A 22,832-nucleotide genomic window follows, 5' to 3' on the forward strand; every position below is an offset into this window, starting at 1 on the left:
CAGCTGTTCATCGTATTATCAATTATGGATCAGATTTTTAAATCATTGTCGATAATTACGCCATCGATATTTTCAGTATCTTTAAAATTTCTAATAAAATAATAGATTTTAATTAATTGAACATCGAAATCTATAAACGAACATATAATATTTAATATGAAATTAAAGTCGAGAATTAATGAACAAAAATTAATAAACGAAATATAATATTCTTTCTAAAAAAAAAAATAAATATCAAAAATATTTCAAATATTTCAACTTCATGAATGTCACGATTGAAATTTAAAAAATCGAATAAATAAAAGTAATTAATAAGATAGAAATAATAATGAAAAGTATCTAAAGAAAGTCAAAACTTGTAGAAAGTAAATGATACTTAAATAGAAAAAGAAAAAGGAAAACTCGAGAGAATAACGAAAATAAAATCTAAGTAAAAAAAAAAAAAAACAAAAAAAAACAATAAACGAGATGCCAATTAAAAAATAATAATATAAAAATAAAGAAAGAAAAAGAAAAAAAAAGAAGTAGATAAAGAAATGTAAATATTAATGGCTTACGTCCGCAAAAGTTCGCAAGCAAACAATGCAATATTTCGCACAAGTAATTGCAGTGATTTCCCAGAACAAATCATACAAATATAAATCAATTTCAAATCGTAATTGTACAGTATTTGTTATATTTCATAAAAATCATTCTCTCCTCTTTGATTTTATAATTATTAATGATGTAATCGATTTCTGTTTCTATCAAAAATCTTGAAATAAATCGATACTTTACTCAACACAATCATAATTTCGTCATTGTCAAAAACATCAGCATATTTTCCATAATGCTTGTCAGTACGTAATGAAAATCAGTGATACGATCTGCTAAATCGAGAAATCCTAAAATACTGTAAACACATCCGTAAAATGAAAATGATAGGAACAATAAATTCCGAATTTCCAATGGGCAAATTCTAGAAAAAGCGAGTAATCGGTTGTTCCAGGTTATCGCTTTGAAGATATTAATGAGCAATAAAACATCTTCATAATCATGAAAGTGTTGACAAAAATATTAATAAGAATCGTTTAGTCATTTCCATCCATTGCAATTTAAAAATTTCAGATCTATATATATAATAATATTTAAATATAAAAAAACTTGAGAGCAGCACCATTTCCTTGGATGATACATTCCATTCTATTTAACGCACTTAACGTATTTAATATAAATGAAATATTTTCTATAAAAAATCAATTTTAAAGGACACAAAAATATCAAATAAAATAAAAAACTTAGCAAGTCAACGATCATACCGCGTTGTAAAGCACCAGTTCTCGTCCGATCACTGAAGTTAAGCAACGTTGGGCACGGTTAGTACTTGGATGGGTGACCGCTTGGGAACACCGTGTGTTGTTGACATTTTTTTACTTTCTTTTTTATCTTTTTTTTTTTCTTATAAACTACAATAAAATGATATACTTTGTACAAATGAAATATATTCTAGAATAAATCAATTTTTTTAAAAGTTAAAAGACGAATAAAATTAAAGAATTGATCAGTCAACGATCATACCGCGTTGAAAAACACCAGTTCTCGTTCGTTCGATCACTAAAGTTAAGCAACGTTGGGCACGGTTAGTACTTGGATGGGTGACCGCTTGGGAACACCGTGTGTTGTTGACGTTTTTTTACTTTCTTTTTTATTCTTTTCTTTTTTATAAACAACCTAAACTGCAATAAAACGATATACGTAATTGTACGTCACTTCTACTCATCTGCACCGAATCTAAGTTACCTGTTTCTTTAATCGCAATCTTACTTTTTCACAAAGCGAAAAATCTAAAAAAAATTATATATATATATACATATTTTTTTTAATTCGGACATTTCATTTTATTTAATAAACTTAATATATTCAAGACGAATAAGAAATACTTCATAATAAATCAATCTTAATAGGTAAAGGAATAATGAATAAAAACATAAAGCTGTTAAGTCAACGATCATACCGTGTTGTAAAGCACCAGTTTTCGTCCGATCACTGAAGTTAAGCAACGTTGGGCACAGTTAGAGTACTTGGATGGGGGTGACCGCTTGGAAACACCGTGTGTGTTGATATTTTTTACTTTCTTTTTTATTTTTTTTTTTTTTTATAAACAACCTAAATTACAATAAAATGATATACGTCATTGTACGTCACGACTGCACCGAATGTAAGCAGCCTGTTTCATTGATCGGAATCTTACTTTCCAACAAAGCAAAGAAACTAAAGAATTTTGTATGTACTCCTTTTTTTTATATGATACACTACATTTTACTTAACGGACGTAAAATACTTTGTACAAATGAAATATGCTCTAAAATAAATCAATTTTTTAGAAATAGAAATGTATATAAAATGAAAAAATTCACAAGTCAACGATCATACCGCGTTGTAAAGCACCAGTTCTCGTCCGATCACTGAAGTTAAGCAACGTTGGGCACGGTTAGTACTTGGATGGGTGACCGCTTGGGAACACCGTGTGTTGTTGACATTTTTTTTACTTTTTCTTGGTTTTTTTTTTTTTTTTTAAATAACAAAAACTACAATAAAATGATATACTTTGTACAAATGAAATATACGCTAAATTAAATCAATTTTTTTAGATGTAAAAATGCATATAAAGGGAGAAAATTCACAAGTCAACGACCATACCGCGTAGAAAAACACCAGTTCTCGTCCGATCTCTGAAGTTAAGCAACGTTGGGCACGGTTAATACTTGGATGGGTGACCGCTTAGGAACACCGTGTGTTGTTGACATTTTTTTGTTCTGCGTTTCACTATTTTTTACAAACAACCAAAACAGCAATCAAATGACGAGCATCGCCGAATTTAACTCATCAGTCGCCTGCACACAATTTAGGATACCTATGACTTTGAACGCAATTTTACTTCCCCACAAGACGAAGAATCTAAAAAACAAATATATATAAAATATACTAAAGAAGATGAATATATATTTCAGTTTAATCATACATACCATTTTAGGTGACAGACTTAATACCTCCAGCAGAATTAAAAAATTCTTAAGAATAAATCAATCTTAAGGAACGGAGAAATAATGAATAAAATGATGAAGTTTTCAAGTCAACGACCATACCGCGTTGAAAAACACCAGTTCTCGTCCGATCACTGAAGTTAAGCAACGTTGGGCACGGTTAGTACTTGGATGGGTGACCGCTTGGGAACACCGTGTGTTGTTGACATTCTTTTTGTTTTTCATTATACTTTTTTTACAAACAGCCAAAACTGCAATCAAATGATATACTTTGTACAAATGAAATATACTCTAGAATAAACTCATTTTTTTCGATGTAAAAATACATATAAAATGAGAGGTTTGATCAGTCAACGACCATACCGCGTTGAAAAACACCAGTTCTCGTCCGATCACTGAAGTTAAGCAACGTTGGGCACGGTTAGTACTTGGATGGGTGACCGCTTGGGAACACCGTGTGTTGTTGACATTTTTTTACTTTCTTTTTTATTTTTTTCTTTTTTATAAGCAACCTAAACTACAATAAAATGATATGTCATTGTAAGTCACTTCTACACATCTGCACCGAATCTAAAATGCCTGTTTCGTTGATCGCAATCTTACTACCAACAAAGAGAAGAAACTAAAGAATTATGTATTTTGTATATTTTGAATTTTTTTTATCTGGTACACTACGGTTTACTTAACGGACGTAAAATACTTTGTACAAATGAAATATACTCTAGAATAAACCCATTTTTTTCGATGTAAAAATACATATAAAATGAGAAGTTTGATCAGTCAACGACCATACCGCGTTGAAAAACACCAGTTCTCGTCCGATCACTGAAGTTAAGCAACGTTGGGCACGGTTAGTACTTGGATGGGTGACCGCTTGGGAACACCGTGTGTTGTTGACATTTTTTTTACTTTTTTCTTCGTTTTTTTTTATAAATAATCACGAATGGTGATAGATTGAAAAAAAGTTTTGTTAAACAAATGATGTTGTTTATCGATTTTATCATTTTATTAAAGAAAAACTATATTAGGATCAAACAATTAATACATTTTTCTTATTATCTTTATTTATCAGAAAATCGGATTAATTTAAAATAAAAATCAGAAAATTCATTTAGGAGTAATACGTCCTAAGCTTTTACAATTTTCTGGGCTAAAACATTATTTCCTTTTAAATTATTTTACACAATTCAATTATAATTCACTGTTTATAAAACTGTTAAAATTTTCAAATATACGCATCTACTTCTGAATGATCACAGTAAATATTTATTTCAAATAGAAAAATCAATTCCATTTATCATATTATAATCAAGAATATATAACAATCATTACACTTAATAAGTCATTATAATGTAAGAAACCAAATTAAATTTCGCTAAATTGTCATTTAATTAGTGACGATTTAAAGACGTTGTATATTAACGATAAAGGATTTTGAAGAATCTTAGACGAATGAAAATGAATTGAAATTATGAAGATCATTTCAATTATAATACTCTAGTAAAATATTATCCAGCAACGGTCGAGCCATTTTTACAAAATATTCGTTTGAAATTTTAACGTATTAGTATACAAGTTCTGAAATATATATATATACATTTCAGTTTGTGTGTTTGTCCTAGATTCTAATCATGTGCTGGTATATCATTATTAAAAAAAAAAAAAATTGGTAGTTTAGAATAATTCAATATTTTTTTTTTTATTGCAATAATTGCATTATTTTACAAAAATGATAATTTATAATTTTTATAATATATATGATTTTTATTATATTTAAATATGATTTTAATTTTATATATACATTTATATATTATTAATATTTGAAAAAAAAAATTAAAGAAAAAGAAGATAATAAAATGACAAGTCAGTTGAAAAGTGACAGCATGAGTCAAATATATTCATATAATTAATAAATATACCATCATGTTTATCTTACCGATACTTATCTATATGATGTGATTATATGCACTTTTATTAAATGCAGTATGATTACAATTTTTATAAACATATCAGTTATAAAATTTCAGTCATAATTATTCAAGACTAATTGTTTTACAGTATTGTTTACACCATTGTTCGTACTACTGATAAGTACGCCATCGATGACTTCAAAATCTGTAAAATTCATAAAAAACATGACAAATCATTTCAATCTCGAATAGTTTATTAGATTATTGAAAATATTAGAAATGAAAAAATTCTAAAAACTAAAGAAAGAAAAAAGAAAAAACAAAAAAAAACACACACAGAAAAAACAATCAACGAGAAATAATAATTCTTTGTAAATATGAAACATACAAAAAAAAATTACAAATGACGAATAAACGAATTATTAAGAAAAACATTTTATCTCTAGTTTAATGACTAATGATTAATAAATAATAATGATTAATGAGAAAGAAATAAATGTGCCGTTTATTTTGAAAGTGGCCTAAGTCCATTTATCTTCAAATCGAGATATTTAAGGGTTTGCGTTTCAATGAATTTAAAAATATACGTATAGGATACTAATGAGTCATACTACTTAAGTGTATCTAAGGGTGTTAAATTTATACTTTCTATTAAAATAGTAGCAATTATTAAGTGAATAATATGCATTTTCTTATCAAGAATGAAGTTAGGCCACTTTCAAAATTAACAATCATATTCATTATAAAATTTGAAGGTGCCCAAGTCCATTCAACATAATTTAAGATGCTTCAAATTGAAGAAAAACAATACTCAATTTATTTTTACATATCTTTAAAACACTTCGAAAACATAATTTATGCGATTCAAAACATTTTTTAACTACATAACGTACAAAATTACAAACTTAAATTTATTACAAAACAATTTACTACTCATCTAGATTTTGTGTGCGTGAAAGGGATTTGAAGAAATCATGATGTTCCGGTGGTATATATCGTAATAGGTCAATTATGTCCTTGAATTTTGCTGTTGTAATTTGTCTGATATTTTTATACAGTAGTGTCAATACAATATTTTCGAACTTTCTTGGTCTACTCCGACGTGGTAATAAATTCAGAATTTTAAAATTTTCATTTTCATTCATTGATGTCTTATAGAAAATTTTATACGATTTATTTCTGACAAACCGCATCCAATGTATTTTTAATCAGTTTATTGATTCTCCAGCAGAATTCTTTACCCTTTTAAAAATTGCGTCTTCTAATAATTTTGTTAATACAAAATCTTCTTGTCTCATTTCATTTACAATAAAGTTATTAACTTTCCGACACTTTTTAATAATCTTGTAATAATCTTGAGGAACGAACAATAAATTATTTTTTTTTTAATGACATTTCTACGACCCCAAAATCTCTATCATTTGGTAAAAACGAATGTCCTGATATTAAAAATTTGTGATCTATGATTTCCACATTATTTTCCAAAGTTTGGACAATTTTTAATCACATTAAAGCTACTTTAATGTTCCTATTTTGCCCGGCGCACATGTCACTGTAAGCTATAATGTGTGTTTTTTTGTTTTTTTTAAGACGAATATTGTTCTATAATTCTGTTTCTTTTTCAATTTTTTTTTTAAATCATTAGTTACTATTTCTTCTTCACTATCTGAACTAAATGGTCTTGTTCTGTTCTTCCCCATCGGTGAAATAATAATTTCTAAATTTTAATATTAAATTTTAAGTTTTATATTAATTAAACGTACTGGTTATTCAACTAACGCAATTGTCCAAAAACTGAGGTTAACTTGTTAAATACTAATTAATTAAAATTACCTTCATTACTGCTTTTAAACATTATCAATAGTAAATATTTTGATTTAAGTATAAATGGAGTTAGGCCACTTTCAAACTACACGGTTCAATTATTGAACTAATTCTGAAAACTTATGTGTCAAGAATTATCGTATTTGCTCGGAACATAAGCAATTTGAAATGCTTTACCGATAATTAACATAAAGTTGTACATGTAATTATGGCAACTGGAAAAAATTGACAAATGGAGTTAGGCCACTTTCAAAATAAACGGCTCAAACATAAAAACTTTTGAAGATAATCGAAACTTGATAGAAAACGAATGATACGTGAAAAAAAAAGAAACAGAAAAAAAGAAGAAGATGAAAGAAAGAAAGAAGAAGAAGAAGAAGAAGAAGAAGAACAATAATGACAATAATGACAATAATAACTCACATCGGTAAAAGTGCACAAGGATACAGCGCAAAACTTTCCACAAGTCAATTGCAATGGTTTCCTAGCACGAATCATACAAAGACAAATCGATTTCAAATCGTTCGTCGAGAGCTCGTACCAGTCGCAATGATAAAATTCTTCGCATAGGGTCGTGCTCTGGATTTAAAGAAAAAAAAAAGAAAAAAGAAAGAAAAGAAAAGAAAAGAGAGAGAAAGAGAGAGAGAGAGAGAGAGAGAGAGAGAGAGGGAGAGAGAGAGAGAGAGAAACAAAGTCGTATCAATAAATGATTAAATTTAATTATAGATTGACATGTATTAGGTTGGAAACTATGAAACGGGCGTTTTTGTTTAGTTATTTTATCTTCATTCAACGCCCGTTTCATAGTTTCCAATCCTAATACATAACTATCAGATTGGAAACTATGAAACGGGCGTTTTTGTTTAGTTATTTTATTTTCATTCAACGCCCGTTTCATAGTTTCCAACGTAATAATTCAATAAGAATTCGATTAATTACTTCCTCGATAAGACATTCCCCCATGTAACAATAAACGAACACTGTGATCGACAAGTGAAAAACGTATACAACGAATGTAAATATATAGACTTTTTCTAATACCGCTAAACTCTAAAAAAAAAAAAAAAAAAAAAATTAAGTTAATTAATAAAGTTAAAAAATTAAATTAATTTTTAATTAATTTAATTAATTAAAAATTAAAAAGTTAATTATTTATTAAACGATGTAAAATGTTAATTTATTATACTTAGATTAGACGTATACGTACGACAAGCATTTGATAACTCGACGTACAAATTAGAATCGTTGAACCTAACAAATGTAGAAACATGACCATGTTAAAACTATCTTCCAATATATCCGCTAATCTGGAAATAGATTAGAAGAGGATAAATTATTTTTTATAATAGCATCTTTTTTTTTTATATCAAAAGAACACAAATTTGTTCTTTTTTTGATATACGTTTAATATCAATTAATTTTCAATTAATGTTCATGAACGTTAAAAATTTATTAAACGTACGTAACTTTTGATTTTGCTAAGAAATTGTTTTTTAAGGATTAAAACGATCATTTTGAATTTTTCTACGTGATAATTAAATAATTAATAATTCGTTGTATTAGAAAAAAAAAAAAAAGAAACGTATTCAAACAAAAATTTGTATCATTTTAAATCTAAAATAATGTGACGCAAAAAATATTATACATGAAGGATTAAAACGATTATTTTGAAATTTACTTCTTGGAATAAAATGTGAACAAATAATAAACTGACATAAAGAAATAATATTTTCATACGTACACTAAATTATACGGAATATCTATTCATTATGATAAAAATTTATTTATTCCATTTATCAATGTTAGAACAAATTTGGCATCGCTGAAAACGAATTTTTGAACTTTTATTATACACTCGTATAAATCTACGAGAAAACCCAATGATCTTTAAAATTTATCTTGCAATTAAATTACTCACAATCTTAATTGATAAAAACTTATATTATTAATAACAACCCTACTAGAGTACAAACATATATAATTTTTTTTTTGTAAGAAAATATTAATAAATCTTTAAGAAAAAGGAAAAATATTTTAAAAAAAGATTATATTTTAAAAATACATAAGAAAAAGCTCCGCGTCTTATAATATTAGGTTGGAAACTATGAAATGGGCGTTGAATGAAAATAAATAACTAAACAATAACGCCCATTTCATAGTTTCCAACTTAATACTTATATATTAAGTTGGAAACTATGAAACGGGCGTTGAATGAAAATAAATAACTAAACAATAACGCCCATTTCATAGTTTCCAACTTAATACTTATATATTAGGTTGGAAACTATGAAACGGGCGTTAAATGAAAATAAATAACTAAACAATAACGCCCATTTCATAGTTTCCAACTTAATACTTATATATTAGGTTGGAAACTATGAAACGGGCGTTGAATGAAAATAAATAACTAAACAATAACGCCCATTTCATAGTTTCCAACTTAATACTTATATATTAGGTTGGAAACTATGAAACGGGCGTTGAATGAAAATAAATAACTAAACAATAACGCCCATTTCATAGTTTCCAACTTAATACTTTGCGTTTTACGTATTTGTACCGTTTGAAATGAAAAAAAAAAAAAAAGAATTTTAATAGTCCACTTCTTTTATCAATTAAACGTTTTAATTAGAGATATGATCACCTTATCAAATGATAATGTCGAAGTATAATTTTTTGTATTCCCCGCTGAGAACCATCGGTATCGTTTAAAATTTCTTTCACTTTACACTTCAATACGGCTAATTGGCCGGTAAGATGAAAACCGGAAGAAGTCAATAAACAATCAGTTCCGACGTAAGCGGAAAGGACCAATGTTATGCCAAAAAATTCGTGTATACAACCAAAGACATATCTTTTTACATCGGACGGCTTAAGTAACGGCCTTATTTTATAAGGTAATTTATATTCCACTGAAGAATTCGCCATAACTGCATAGAGAAAGAATCATAATTAATGTTAATAATGTAATGTTTTTTTTTTCAATTATTTTCACAAATAATTCATGTTTTGTTCGATGCAAAAATGGACAAACTTTGTTGTTTTTTTTTTGTTTTTGTTTTACATCTAAAATAAATTAATATTTTATATAATTATATTATCTTTTATATATATATATATATATATATATATATATATATATATATGTATATATGTATTATTTATTTTTTAATTAATTTTGTTACATAATTATTAATAATAATTTTTATTAATTATTAATAATTTTAATTAATTGATTATTAATAATAATATTTAATTATTAATAATAATTGAGAATAATAATTCTCATATTCATTATTATCTTTTTCTATATCTTATTTCTCTTTTTCTTTTCATTATTATTATTATCATTATTATTGTTGTTATTATTTTTCTAGTTATAATATCAATAAATAAATTCATAATTTGAATTTTTAAACTATACTATACATGAATATTTAATCGATTATGCAATTTTTTATATGTATACAAGATGCTTCAAAAAAAGCGTTATAAGTTTTCATCCTGTAAATATGAGAATATTGTGTTTAAAAGAAGATAGTGTTTAAATAGAAAACATTATTTAAATATCTCTGAAAATGAATAAGAAAATAATGGAGAAAAAAGTTACTTGATTATTTATATTGAATATGCCATTATAAAAAAAATGTAAGTGCGTATTTGACAATACAAAGTTGTCTTTCCAATGTCCTTGAAATATTTCACCGAAATAAAAATCTCCCCATTATAATCAAATAACTCTTGTTAAAAAAAAATTTATACATATGTACATATATATATATATATTAGGTTGGAAACTATGAAACGGGAGTTTTTGTTTAGTTATTTATTTTCATTCAACTCCTGTTTCATAGTTTCCAACATAATATATAAGTATTAGGTTGGAAACTATGAAACGGGAGTTTTTGTTTAGTTATTTATTTTCATTCAACGCCCGTTTCATAGTTTCCAACATAATATATATATATATATTACAATTTTTTTCTATTATTGCGTTAAAAGGGTATCCAAAATATCTTTAAAAAAAAAAAAAAAATGATATGTAATGAAAATATTAAAAATAATGTTATTACCCATAAGTACATTTGGTATAACAGCATTAAAATAATGTGTAAGAAGTACGAAGGTCATCAATAGGATCATAATCAAGATCATTCTAATGGCAAATCTGTTATATTTCATAAAAATCATTCTCTCCTCTTCGGTTTTATAACTATTGATGATATAATCGTTTTCCGTTTCTATTAAAAATCTTGAAATAGATCGATACTTTACTCGGCACAAACCAAATTTCGTCATTGTCAAAAACATCAACATGTTCTCCATAATGTTTGTCAATACGTAATGAAAATCGGTGATACGATCTGCTAAATCGAGAAATCCTAAAATACTGTATACACATCCGTAAAATGAAAATGGTAGGAACAATGAATTTCGAATTTCCAATGGCCAAATTCCAGAATAAGCGAGTAATCGTTTGCTCCACGTTATTGCTTTCAGGGTATCGGTGAGATCTGGAACCTTGAAAAAAAAAAAAAAAAATAAATAATAATAATAATCAAAAACGACGAAATTTCGATTAAATAATATAATACAGATTTAAGTGGTTTTGTAAATGTTCTTAGCTTGTAAAATTATGAGCTTAATGTATTTCTCAAAAAAATAATATTCGATTGGCCAATAATTTGTTACTCAGTGTTGAAATTTTTAATACAGATATGGTACTAAAGGAATCTAAATAGAAAATATAAATCAATTACTACTTTTCAAGATATTTCGAAAATAATGGTTTTTCTTTTCGGAACGTCAAAAAGTTCATAAGTTATTTATAATTTTTTCTTCGTACAAAAAGGAAGTAGTCTAAAAAATTTAATTGAAATAGATTTATTGATTTTCAAAGTCAACTACGGACTTTTTCGTTCCACACGTTGTATTAAATATTACAAAGTTACTTATTATGGCCAAATCAATAATTGTGATTTTTTTAAATTCTAGAAACATTTCGTTCAACTGGCGGCCATTTTGCATAATAAGAAAAATTACGTTAACGTTATCGCCAATTAAATTCCACTGTTTGTTACATCTTATTAATATTTTTTACTCTCCAATAGATATAATAAATTAAAAAATTAATATGTCAAAGAAATATTAAAATTAAAAAATGATAATACCATAGATTAAAAAATTAATAAATATAAAAACGTTTAATGAGATGGAATTAAAGCATAATTAATTACAAAACAAAAATTAAGAAAAATTCTGTAATATAAATGATTAATATTAACGCTTTTATGTTATGAAAAACATTTTCTTAAATTATATTTAAAAAGAAAATAAATTAATATAACATATATTAATATATTAATATATTTAATAAACAATAAAAAAAAAAAAAGATATACGAAGTTTGACTTTTTTTATATTTAAAATTAAAAAAAAAGTGAATGGGTATAAAAATAAAATTATTAGATAATCCTTTAATTCACTGAATTATTAGTTATGTTAGGGGGTGTAAAAGTTCATTCATAATAACCAATAAAAAAAGACATTGTAATATCAATAAAAATAAACGTATTAGTATTGTTATGTTAAATTTTTTTTTTATACGACAATAAAATAAAAATATTGTTTTCATAAATCTTTTTCTTTACATATAAATAAACTTACCTATAAAAATATTTTTTTTTATATATGTAATCAATAAAAGGTCTTTCTAAAATATTTAAATATATATATATATATATATATATATATATATATATATATATATACTCCACAAATATGCACAAAAAAAGAAAACAACAAAATACAAATATAGCAGTAATAAATAAAACATTCGTATAAGCTCATCATAAAATCAGATCGTTAAAAAAATATCAAAATAAAATTATCATTTTTTAAAATCGTCACGATGATTAAAAAAATTAAAATATAAAAAAGAGAAAACCAAAATAATTAATAGCCTCATATATATATGTACATACAAATGTGTGTGTGTGTGTAAATATGTATAATATATATATATATATATATATATATATATATATATATATATGTACATACATGTGTGTGTGTTGTAAATATGAATAATATATATATGTACATATACATATTATTATATATATATATATTGTAAGTATGTATGTATGTATTTATATAATAATTTAGAAAACATAATTAAACATTTAAATAATAATAAATTGAGTATTATCACATTAACAGGCACATACCTCAAGTCAGTAGAATTATCACAATTAATTAATTAATTTTAATATAATAATTAATTATTGCCTGTCTGATAATTAAATAAAATTATACTCTTATCTCTGTAACCTTCCAATAATATATGATTGCACTTATCGATCCGTCACTCGACTAAAAATGTAAAATTATTGGCACGAAAACTTGGCACAAAATTGCACAAAAAAAAAAAAAAGAAAAAAGGAAACAACAAAATGCAAATATAACAGTAATAAATAAAACGTTTGTATAAACTCGTCATAGAATGTGGCAATCAGGTCGTTAAAAAAAAATATCAAAATAAAAATTACCATTTTTCGAAATCGTCAGGACGATTAAAAAAATGAAAATGTAAGAAAAGAAGAAAAAAGAATACAAAATAATTAACAGTCTCATATAATAACAGCGTGGTAATCATATTGTTAAATAGATTACAAAAAGAAAAATTACGATTAGTCGAAATCGTAATGATAGTTTAAAAAAGATGAAAATAGAAAATAAAAAAAAAAAAATAAAAAAAAATAAAAATAAGGAGCAAAATACGTTTCCGATTAAAAACGTTAACAAAAATTATCGACATTTTGTCGAGATTTCAGGGGTTAAAAAAATACAAAAAAAAAAAATAAAAAAAATAAAAAAAAAGCAACGATAAGATATCGATTTATTTGAAACTGTCCCAATGGCTTTTTCATTTACAAGAGATCATAACAAATTCACTCGTGACAATTATTGTCAATAAAAAAAAAACGTCGCACTCGTCGAACGAACTGTCAATTATTTATAAAAAAAAAAGAATAAAAATAAATAAATAAAACGACGTTATCACCGTACTTCTTTGGTTCCTTCCATTTTGCTCGCTCGAAGGTCGCCGACGGACTGTTCGTCCGGGCACGAACTACTCCCGAAGTAAACTACGTACGAAAAGGGTTGAAATTGGTTGATTGAATAGTTCATGCGACTGACGAAAAGAAAAGAAGAAAAAAAGGAAAAAAAGAAAAGAAAAGAAAGGAAAGAAAATACGAGACAGTTTTCAAGTCCAGTTTCGATCGGTATCAAAAGTACGGATCAGAAAAAAAAAAAAAAAAAAATAAGAAGAACGGGCAAAATAATATGGGGTGAGCTGTTAACCAACGAAGTCGGGTTCAGCAATAATCTATCAGCACTTGATCGACGTTGTGTTGCATTAATCATTTTTATCTACCCTTTCCTTTTGATAGAATATACCTCGTTTTCTATTTTCTTTTTTTTTCGTTTTTTTCGTTTTTTTTTCTTTTTTTTTTTTTTTTTTTTTTTTTGAACTCTACATCCGTCAAAAGTTTTTACGTACCGCCCTCGTGAATATTACTCGAGCAAAAAAGCAAACGGCTACGCTCGCTTTAAATACTGGGAATAAAAAGAATAGAAAAGAAAAAAAAAAGAAAAAAAAAAAAGGAAAAGTAAAAGGGTATCCAAATTTTTGAGTAGTTGAATTCTAGCCTTTCACGAGTCTCCTTATTGTTAGTTCGGTTCTAACTGATCGTTATGAAGTGTCTAGAAAAATTATGGTCTAGCATCGATCCTCTTACAAATAGATTGCTTGAAGATCATTTGAGTTGCTTGCTGAAAATAACAAAAATTGGATTATACGTAGGAAGTTAAACAGAAGCACTTTCATGTGACAAAAATGATTACTTACATGCGAAGAGAAGTTTTGTGTACTGAAGTGTATATTTACCAAATATTATTTTATTTTATTATGACAAAGGACATGAATTAAAAATAAAATATTATTACGTGGATATTAGTTTAAACATTTCAATTACCAAATCAATATTTTTTGAAAAAATAATTGATCTGATTGAGACTGATATTTTTCAAATATACCGTGCTCTTTACGTTCTCTATAATTTCGAATCGAGTTACGTTAAAAAAGGAAAATGTCTCATTTGTTTTTTTTCTTTTTTTTTTTTTTTTTTTTTTACGAATTTCCAACAGTGAACAACATTGTCTGTAAGCGTAATTTCAATTTTTCATCATTGAATCTCGTGTTTTGCATCGCGTTTTGAACTTGCGTTTCATTTTTAACAACGAAAATCCAGGGCCTGAAAATATCCGAAGCAATTGTCGCTAGGATATACGAGTAAGTCAAGAACATTCGTTAGAAAGTGATTAGAATTTTACGAAGTAACAAAAAGCATGTCGATGATCAATCGAATCTTCGCACCTAAATGAAAATTCACATAAGCTTGTACTTGTTTAAGAGCACAGTACGAGTGTTGAAAAAAAATGTTGAAAATCCATAAAAAAAAAAAAATGGCATCGTCGACATCTGTTAAACATTGATTGTTTTTTTCCCTGCAAAAAAAAAATGAAAATTGTATTTTACAGGATAACAATGAAACTGAAAAATCGGAAGACTGATTTGTACTTTCCGAAAATTGAAATCTGATTCATCGATCGATTACAATGGACGTCGCAATTTACATCGAAAAATGTGCCTGGACACATGTAAAGACTTCCTAGGAAAGAAGCGTTCAAATCGTAAATCAATTAATTTGACAGATTCATGACAATTTCATTTTGGATGTTCTTATAATACGAATTACACTGTGATACTTTGGTACAAAGTATAATCTCGACGATGCCAATCGATTATCTATGCTACCTGTCGACTGAACTTCACTATCGATACAAACTACATTTTAGTGCAAGGTATATATAATTATTTTATAATTATTTCAAAGTTTTGAAATTCATGAATGAATTTCAAATATTTTCTTGTTTTTTTTTTTTCTTTTTTTTTATTATTTTCTAATAAGGTATATGTTTCCTCATAATTATCCACGATCATTTTTGCGATCTTTTCTGTAAATTTTCAATTTCTAATTGAATAATACAAGACATAATGAATTTGACATTGCGAAATATTTTATTATGATAATTCAAAGACATAATTACGAATGAATACGGTGTATTCTATAAAATCTCTTAGCAATTGATAATTATTTATAAAAAAAAAAAAAAAGAAAAAAAAAATGTGCTTCTTTGATTCCTTTCATTTTGCTGCCTCGAACATCATTGACGACGGACAATTCGTAAGAACATAAACTTACTTACGACGTAAATTACATACGTGAGGGGTTGAAATTGATTGGTCGAATAGTTTATGCGACTAACGAAAGAACAAAAAGGAAAGAAAAGACAGAAAAAAAAAAAAGAGAGAGAATACCAGAGAGTTTCAATCTGTATCGAAGGAACGGAATAAAAAAAAAAAGAAACAGAAAAAAAAAAAAAAGAAAAAAAAAATAGAAATGAAAAAGAGTGAGTTATTAACGAACGAAGTCGATTCAACAATAATCGATAAACACTTGACGGACGGTATTTTGCATTAATCATTTTTGTCTATCCATTTCTATGAGCATAATATACCTTGTCTTTCATTTTCTTCTTTTTTTTTCTTTTTTTTTTTTTTTCGAACTCTACATCCGACGATAGTTTTTACACACTGCCCTCGTAAATATTTCTCGAGGATAAGAAAAAGAAAAAAAAAGGAAAACAATGGCAACACATTTATTGCGGACTAGAAAATAAAGGGGTATTCAAAGTTTTAAAGTATAATTGGAATCCACGAGTCTCCTTATTATCAATTATCTTCTAATCAATTGTTAGAAAGTGTATGTACTTGTACGATCGCTTTCTTAATGATGAATATCATTTTGTACGTGTTTCTTATTGTGCACCTTATCAAAATAAAAATTATTCCTCTTTGTTTCTTTTTTTTTTTTCTTTTCGATCGAAATGTTAAGATATTTTTTATTTATATAAAATTGTGAAAAATTGCACATTTTGAAGTCGTTGTCTTTAATCTATAATACGAAATAAACTGTGAAAAAGTTCAATCCATAAATTGTTAACATCAGTCCAATTAATGAATAAGATAAACAGACGAAGATAAGTTAATAAAAGATATTATAATTTTTATTCCGAAATAATTCTTTTAAACAATTAACAAGATATTATAATCAAAACGATAAAAAGAAATTGATGGCAAATTCTTCATTTCTTTTTCATTAAAATAAGGGATAATTTTCTTTTCTTTATTTTCTTTTTTTTTTAACGCAATTACGATTGTTTATTATGTATCATCAGAAGTGAAAGAAAAAAGTTTTTGAATATAACGATATCTTTCTTCATTATTTTATTAATCGCACACAAATGGCGATAAATTGTAAAAAAGATTTTGTTACTTGTAATCGAGTCTATAATTTTGTTAAATAAAAATTATACTAGCATTGACGTACACGTGCATCTGTCCATTGTTCGCGACACTTTGTCTTAAGGGTTATATATTATCATTGAAAATATTTACCCGTTGGAATCTATTGGTTATTAACTAACAAAACGCATAGATAAGAAATATATAGCCACCTTTGTCTGGGGTTAGGCATTCTTAGTAAAGTACCTGGGTTTCGATAATGTGTCGAATCGGCCAATAAATAAACAGTAAAAGTAGAAGCCTAGGCTCGATAAGCTAAGTGCTATCTGCGCCTATCCTTGAAATATCCATTGTCATACTCCAATCACGATCATTAGAACATAGGAGCACACATGGAATGTTCAAACATTCCAACGAACTATCTCCGACCAATAGGGCATTTATTCTTTCCCTTTCCATAGGTCAAACTCCGCCCTATACCAATCTCATTTAAGTTTACGTGGATAGTTCAAAATAGACAAAAATTCAAAATAGTCAAATTACATCTTTCAGACTCACAACACCTGAGGAGTCAAGTTCCATCTTTCAGACTCACAACGTCTAAGCTCTCAAGCAATCAGTTCGGCTAACTATGCATCATACAAGAGACACACAAACAATTGTAACTCATCCAATGAAATACACGGTGAGATTTACATATCGCTATTACTTCTCCATTTCTCACGGGATCCCTTGAAAGAACGCACGTTCTCCCATTAATTTGCGAGAACGCGGCAAGCGGTATTTTGCTTACGCCCTACAACGGTATCCTAGCCTAGTGCCACCAGTGGATCTATAGTTTGGACAACAAGGACGAGACGGGGAACATTTCCTCCGTGCGCATTGACTGTCATCGCTGGTCCGATGCATAACGCACATTTGAAATAGCTACCATAAACAAACGTCACGTAAACAACTAGGATCAAAAAATTAAATGATGTTATCAAGAAATATATGCTAAATATATACTTCTTTTTCTTATAATTATTATTTATCAAAGAATCAGATTAATTAAAAAATCAATAAAGCAAAAGATCGTTTAATAAAATCAATAAAAGATACAATTGTAAAAATTAAATGGTTTATTAACTAATATATAAAGCATGAAATTTAGAAATAGTCAGTCAATTTGATTAAAAATTAAAACAAAGTACCTTCATAATTTATAAAAGTTTCAGACAAATTTTAATTCAAACTATTTATCTATTTAATTTTTTAATATATGTAATTAAAATATATACAAGTAAATGAATGATATATCTTTAAATGATCGTTCAATTTCATTGAAATTTGCAATAAAACATTTTTATATCAGCAAAATTATTAATCAAAATTTTGATGCATATCATTTGGCCATTTCTATCCATTGAGATTTAATAATTTTTAATCTAAATATACAACAATTTTAAAATATTAAAAGAACTTATATGCAGCTCCTTTCTCTTAAATGATACACTTCATTCTACTTAAAGCACTTAATGTTATTACTATGAATGAAAAATACTTCATAACTCATTTTCATGACTGCATAAATACAATATAAAATTATATGATTCATAAATCAACGATCATACCGCGTTGTAAAGCACCAGTTCTCGTCCGATCACTGAAGTTAAGCAACGTTGGGCACGGTTAGTACTTGGATGGGTGACCGCTTGGGAACACCGTGTGTTGTTGACATTTTTTTACTTTCATTTTTACTTTTTTCTTTTTTATAAACAACCTAAACTACAATAAAATGATATGTGTCATTGTACATCACTTCTACTCATCTGAACCGAATCTAAACTGCCTGTTTCGTTGATCGCAATCTTACTACCAAGAAAGAGACGAAACTAAAGAATTTTGTATTTACTCCTTTTTTTTTATCTGGTACACTACGTTTTACTTAACGGACGTAAAATACTTTTTACAAATGAAATATACACTAGAATAAATCAATTTTTTTTTTAAGTAAAAATGCATATAAAATGAAAAAATTCACAAGTCAACGATCATACCGCGTTGTAAAGCACCAGTTCTCGTCCGATCACTGAAGTTAAGCAACCTTGGGCACGGTTAGTACTTGGATGGGTGACCGCTTGGGAACACCGTGTGTTGTTGACATTTTTTTTGTTCTTCATTATACTTTTTTTACAAACAACCAAAGCTGCAATCAAATGATATACTTTGTACAAATAAAATATACTCCAGAATAAACCCACTTTTTTAGATGTAAAAATACTTATAAAATAAGAGGTTTGATCAGTCAACGACCATACCGCGTTGAAAAACACCAGTTCTCGTCCGATCACTGAAGTTAAGCAACGTTGGGCACGGTTAGTACTTGGATGGGTGACCGCTTGGGAACACCGTGTGTTGTTCACATTCTTTTTACTTTCTTTTTTATTTTTTTTTTTTATAAATAATCTAAATTACAATAAAATGATATGCGTCATTGTATGCCACTGTTACTCATCTATATTGAATCTAAGATGCCTGTTTCGTTGATCGCAATTTTACTTCCTAACAAAGCGAAGAAATTAAAGAATTTTGTATGTACTCCTTTTTTTCATATGATACACTACATTTTACTTAACGGACGTAAAATACTTTGCAGAAATGAAATATATCAATTCTTAGAATAGAATAGAATTTTTAGAATTTCTAGAATAAATCAATTTTTTTAGAAGTAAAAATACATATAAAATGAAGGTTTTTTCAAGTCAACGATCATACCGCGTTGTAAAGCACCAGTTCTCGTCCGATCACTGAAGTTAAGCAACGTTGGGCACGGTTAGTACTTGGATGGGTGACCGCTTGGGAACACCGTGTGTTGTTGACATTTTTTTTGTTCTTCATTATACTTTTTTTACAAACAGCCAAAACTGCAATCAAATGATATACTTTGTACAAATAAATTATACTCTAGAATAAACTCACTTTTTCAGATGTAAAAATACATATAAAATGAGAATTTTGATCAGTCAACGACCATACCGCGTTGAAAAACACCAGTTCTCGTCCGATCACTGAAGTTAAGCAACGTTGGGCACGGTTAGTACTTGGATGGGTGACCGCTTGGGAACACCGTGTGTTGTTGACATTCTTTTTACTTTCTTTTTTATTTTTTTTTTTTATAAATAATCTAAATTACAATAAAATGATATGCGTCATTGTATGTCACTGTTACTCATCTACACTGAATCTAAGATGCCTGTTTCGTTGATCGCAATCTTACTTCCTAACAAAGCGAGGAAATTAAAAAATTTTGTATGTACTCCTTTTTTTTCATATGGTACACTACATTTTACTTAACGGACGTAAAATACTTAACAGAAATGAAATATATCAATTTTTAGAATAGAATAGAATTTTTAGAATTTCTAAAATAAATCAATTTTTTTTAGAAGTAAAAATACATATAAAATGAAGGAATTTTCAAGTCAACGATCATACCGCGTTGTAAAGCACCAGTTCTCGTCCGATCACTGAAGTTAAGCAACGTTGGGCACGGTTAGTACTTGGATGGGTGACCGCTTGGGAACACCGTGTGTTGTTGACATTTTTTTTATTCTTCATTATACTTTTTTTACAAACAGCCAAAACTGCAATCAAATGATATACTTTGTACAAATAAATTATACTCTAGAATAAACCCACTTTTTCAGATGTAAAAATACATATAAAATGAGAATTTTGATCAGTCAACGACCATACCGCGTTGAAAAACACCAGTTCTCGTCCGATCACTGAAGTTAAGCAACGTTGGGCACGGTTAGTACTTGGATGGGTGACCGCTTGGGAACACCGTGTGTTGTTGACATTTTTTTTGTTCTTCATTATACTTTTTTTACAAACAGCCAAAACTGCAATCAAATGATATACATTGTACAAATAAATTATACTCTAGAATAAACCCACTTTTTCAGATGTAAAAATACATATAAAATGAGAATTTTGATCAGTCAACGACCATACCGCGTTGAAAAACACCAGTTCTCGTCCGATCACTGAAGTTAAGCAACGTTGGGCACGGTTAGTACTTGGATGGGTGACCGCTTGGGAACACCGTGTGTTGTTGACATTTTTTTTGTTCTTCATTATACTTTTTTTACAAACAACCAAAGCTGCAATCAAATGATATACTTTGTACAAATAAAATATACTCCAGAATAAACCCACTTTTTTAGATGTAAAAATACTTATAAAATAAGAGGTTTGATCAGTCAACGACCATACCGCGTTGAAAAACACCAGTTCTCGTCCGATCACTGAAGTTAAGCAACGTTGGGCACGGTTAGTACTTGGATGGGTGACCGCTTGGGAACACCGTGTGTTGTTGACATTCTTTTTACTTTCTTTTTTATTTTTTTTTTTTATAAATAATCTAAATTACAATAAAATGATATGCGTCATTGTATGCCACTGTTACTCATCTATATTGAATCTAAGATGCCTGTTTCGTTGATCGCAATTTTACTTCCTAACAAAGCGAAGAAATTAAAGAATTTTGTATGTACTCCTTTTTTTCATATGATACACTACATTTTACTTAACGGACGTAAAATACTTTGCAGAAATGAAATATATCAATTCTTAGAATAGAATAGAATTTTTAGAATTTCTAGAATAAATCAATTTTTTTAGAAGTAAAAATACATATAAAATGAAGGTTTTTTCAAGTCAACGATCATACCGCGTTGTAAAGCACCAGTTCTCGTCCGATCACTGAAGTTAAGCAACGTTGGGCACGGTTAGTACTTGGATGGGTGACCGCTTGGGAACACCGTGTGTTGTTGACATTTTTTTGTTCTTCATTATACTTTTTTTACAAACAGCCAAAACTGCAATCAAATGATATACTTTGTACAAATAAATTATACTCTAGAATAAACTCACTTTTTCAGATGTAAAAATACATATAAAATGAGAATTTTGATCAGTCAACGACCATACCGCGTTGAAAAACACCAGTTCTCGTCCGATCACTGAAGTTAAGCAACGTTGGGCACGGTTAGTACTTGGATGGGTGACCGCTTGGGAACACCGTGTGTTGTTGACATTTTTTTTGTTCTTCATTATACTTTTTTTACAAACAGCCAAAACTGCAATCAAATGATATACATTGTACAAATAAATTATACTCTAGAATAAACCCACTTTTTCAGATGTAAAAATACATATAAAATGAGAATTTTAATCAGTCAACGACCATACCGCGTTGAAAAACACCAGTTCTCGTCCGATCACTGAAGTTAAGCAACGTTGGGCACGGTTAGTACTTGGATGGGTGACCGCTTGGGAACACCGTGTGTTGTTGACATTCTTTTTACTTTCTTTTTTATTTTTTTTTTTATAAATAATCTAAATTACAATAAAATGATATGCGTCATTGTATGCCACTGTTACTCATCTATACTGAATCTAAGATGCCTGTTTCGTTGATCGCAATTTTACTTCCTAACAAAGCGAAGAAATTAAAGAATTTTGTATGTACTCCTTTTTTTCATATGATACACTACATTTTACTTAACGGACGTAAAATACTTTGCAGAAATGAAATATATCAATTCTTAGAATAGAATAGAATTTTTAGAATTTCTAGAATAAATCAATTTT

General features: G+C 27.7%; 1 protein-coding gene, 17 non-coding genes and 2 pseudogenes across 19 annotated transcripts; 19 read left to right on the top strand and 1 right to left on the bottom strand.

Moving 5' to 3' along the window:
* Positions 1–1,284: 1,284 nt before the first annotated feature.
* LOC118450712 (5S ribosomal RNA) lies at positions 1,285–1,404 on the top strand. The gene has a single exon (XR_004840849.1). It is a non-coding gene; the product is annotated as a 5S ribosomal RNA (ribosomal RNA).
* Positions 1,405–1,543: 139 nt separating this feature from the next.
* On the top strand, positions 1,544–1,667 carry LOC118450661 (5S ribosomal RNA; annotated as a pseudogene).
* Positions 1,668–2,398: 731 nt separating this feature from the next.
* LOC118450659 (5S ribosomal RNA) lies at positions 2,399–2,518 on the top strand. The gene has a single exon (XR_004840800.2). It is a non-coding gene; the product is annotated as a 5S ribosomal RNA (ribosomal RNA).
* A 147-nt stretch (positions 2,519–2,665) lies between these two features.
* Positions 2,666–2,785, top strand: LOC118450660 (5S ribosomal RNA; annotated as a pseudogene).
* Positions 2,786–3,111: 326 nt separating this feature from the next.
* LOC118450679 (5S ribosomal RNA) lies at positions 3,112–3,231 on the top strand. The gene has a single exon (XR_004840818.1). It is a non-coding gene; the product is annotated as a 5S ribosomal RNA (ribosomal RNA).
* A 141-nt stretch (positions 3,232–3,372) lies between these two features.
* Positions 3,373–3,492, top strand: LOC118450656 (5S ribosomal RNA). The gene has a single exon (XR_004840797.2). It is a non-coding gene; the product is annotated as a 5S ribosomal RNA (ribosomal RNA).
* Positions 3,493–3,802: 310 nt separating this feature from the next.
* LOC118450678 (5S ribosomal RNA) lies at positions 3,803–3,922 on the top strand. The gene has a single exon (XR_004840817.1). It is a non-coding gene; the product is annotated as a 5S ribosomal RNA (ribosomal RNA).
* A 1,084-nt stretch (positions 3,923–5,006) lies between these two features.
* LOC118450625 (odorant receptor 13a-like) lies at positions 5,007–13,862 on the bottom strand. 2 transcript variants are annotated; one of them, XM_085664071.1, is made up of 7 exons: positions 13,829–13,862; positions 10,831–11,278; positions 9,402–9,687; positions 7,965–8,064; positions 7,697–7,807; positions 7,181–7,336; positions 5,007–5,138 (listed from the first exon to the last, which is right to left on the bottom strand). In XM_085664071.1, the coding sequence occupies exons 1-7, from the start codon at positions 13,844–13,846 to the stop codon at positions 5,088–5,090; spliced, it is 1,170 nt and encodes a 389-aa protein (XP_085520197.1). In that variant the 5' UTR covers positions 13,847–13,862; the 3' UTR covers positions 5,007–5,087. The 2 variants fall into 2 exon arrangements, with proteins under 2 accessions (XP_085520197.1, XP_085520198.1); XM_085664072.1 differs by lacking the exon at positions 7,697–7,807.
* A 4,929-nt stretch (positions 13,863–18,791) lies between these two features.
* Positions 18,792–18,911, top strand: LOC118450711 (5S ribosomal RNA). The gene has a single exon (XR_004840848.2). It is a non-coding gene; the product is annotated as a 5S ribosomal RNA (ribosomal RNA).
* Positions 18,912–19,217: 306 nt separating this feature from the next.
* LOC118450677 (5S ribosomal RNA) lies at positions 19,218–19,337 on the top strand. The gene has a single exon (XR_004840816.2). It is a non-coding gene; the product is annotated as a 5S ribosomal RNA (ribosomal RNA).
* A 141-nt stretch (positions 19,338–19,478) lies between these two features.
* Positions 19,479–19,598, top strand: LOC146872211 (5S ribosomal RNA). Its single transcript, XR_014983624.1, has one exon. It is a non-coding gene; the product is annotated as a 5S ribosomal RNA (ribosomal RNA).
* Positions 19,599–19,935: 337 nt separating this feature from the next.
* On the top strand, positions 19,936–20,055 carry LOC146872212 (5S ribosomal RNA). The gene has a single exon (XR_014983630.1). It is a non-coding gene; the product is annotated as a 5S ribosomal RNA (ribosomal RNA).
* Positions 20,056–20,196: 141 nt separating this feature from the next.
* LOC146872213 (5S ribosomal RNA) lies at positions 20,197–20,316 on the top strand. The gene has a single exon (XR_014983634.1). It is a non-coding gene; the product is annotated as a 5S ribosomal RNA (ribosomal RNA).
* A 339-nt stretch (positions 20,317–20,655) lies between these two features.
* On the top strand, positions 20,656–20,775 carry LOC146872214 (5S ribosomal RNA). Its single transcript, XR_014983631.1, has one exon. It is a non-coding gene; the product is annotated as a 5S ribosomal RNA (ribosomal RNA).
* Positions 20,776–20,916: 141 nt separating this feature from the next.
* Positions 20,917–21,036, top strand: LOC118450654 (5S ribosomal RNA). The gene has a single exon (XR_004840795.1). It is a non-coding gene; the product is annotated as a 5S ribosomal RNA (ribosomal RNA).
* Positions 21,037–21,177: 141 nt separating this feature from the next.
* LOC118450676 (5S ribosomal RNA) lies at positions 21,178–21,297 on the top strand. Its single transcript, XR_004840815.1, has one exon. It is a non-coding gene; the product is annotated as a 5S ribosomal RNA (ribosomal RNA).
* A 141-nt stretch (positions 21,298–21,438) lies between these two features.
* LOC146872215 (5S ribosomal RNA) lies at positions 21,439–21,558 on the top strand. Its single transcript, XR_014983626.1, has one exon. It is a non-coding gene; the product is annotated as a 5S ribosomal RNA (ribosomal RNA).
* Positions 21,559–21,895: 337 nt separating this feature from the next.
* On the top strand, positions 21,896–22,015 carry LOC118450708 (5S ribosomal RNA). The gene has a single exon (XR_004840845.1). It is a non-coding gene; the product is annotated as a 5S ribosomal RNA (ribosomal RNA).
* A 140-nt stretch (positions 22,016–22,155) lies between these two features.
* On the top strand, positions 22,156–22,275 carry LOC118450675 (5S ribosomal RNA). Its single transcript, XR_004840814.1, has one exon. It is a non-coding gene; the product is annotated as a 5S ribosomal RNA (ribosomal RNA).
* Positions 22,276–22,416: 141 nt separating this feature from the next.
* LOC146872216 (5S ribosomal RNA) lies at positions 22,417–22,536 on the top strand. The gene has a single exon (XR_014983629.1). It is a non-coding gene; the product is annotated as a 5S ribosomal RNA (ribosomal RNA).
* The last annotated feature ends 296 nt before the right edge of the window (positions 22,537–22,832 follow it).

Source organism: Vespa mandarinia, chromosome 25 (genome assembly GCF_050613455.1).
Source record: "Vespa mandarinia isolate Hongniang chromosome 25, ASM5061345v1, whole genome shotgun sequence".
In the NCBI taxonomy this organism is placed as follows: Eukaryota; Metazoa; Arthropoda; class Insecta; order Hymenoptera; family Vespidae; genus Vespa; species Vespa mandarinia.

What these genes read in the sequence shown, in the direction of transcription:
- LOC118450625 (XM_085664071.1), bottom strand. An exon ending in TATACCAAATGTACTTATGG is followed by an intron (nt 9,688 to 10,830) that starts GTAATAACATTA and finishes TTCTCTATGCAG; the next exon opens with TTATGGCGAATTCTTCAGTG. An exon ending in CGAGTTATCAAATGCTTGTC is followed by an intron (nt 7,808 to 7,964) that starts GTACGTATACGT and finishes TTTTTTTTTTAG; the next exon opens with AGTTTAGCGGTATTAGAAAA.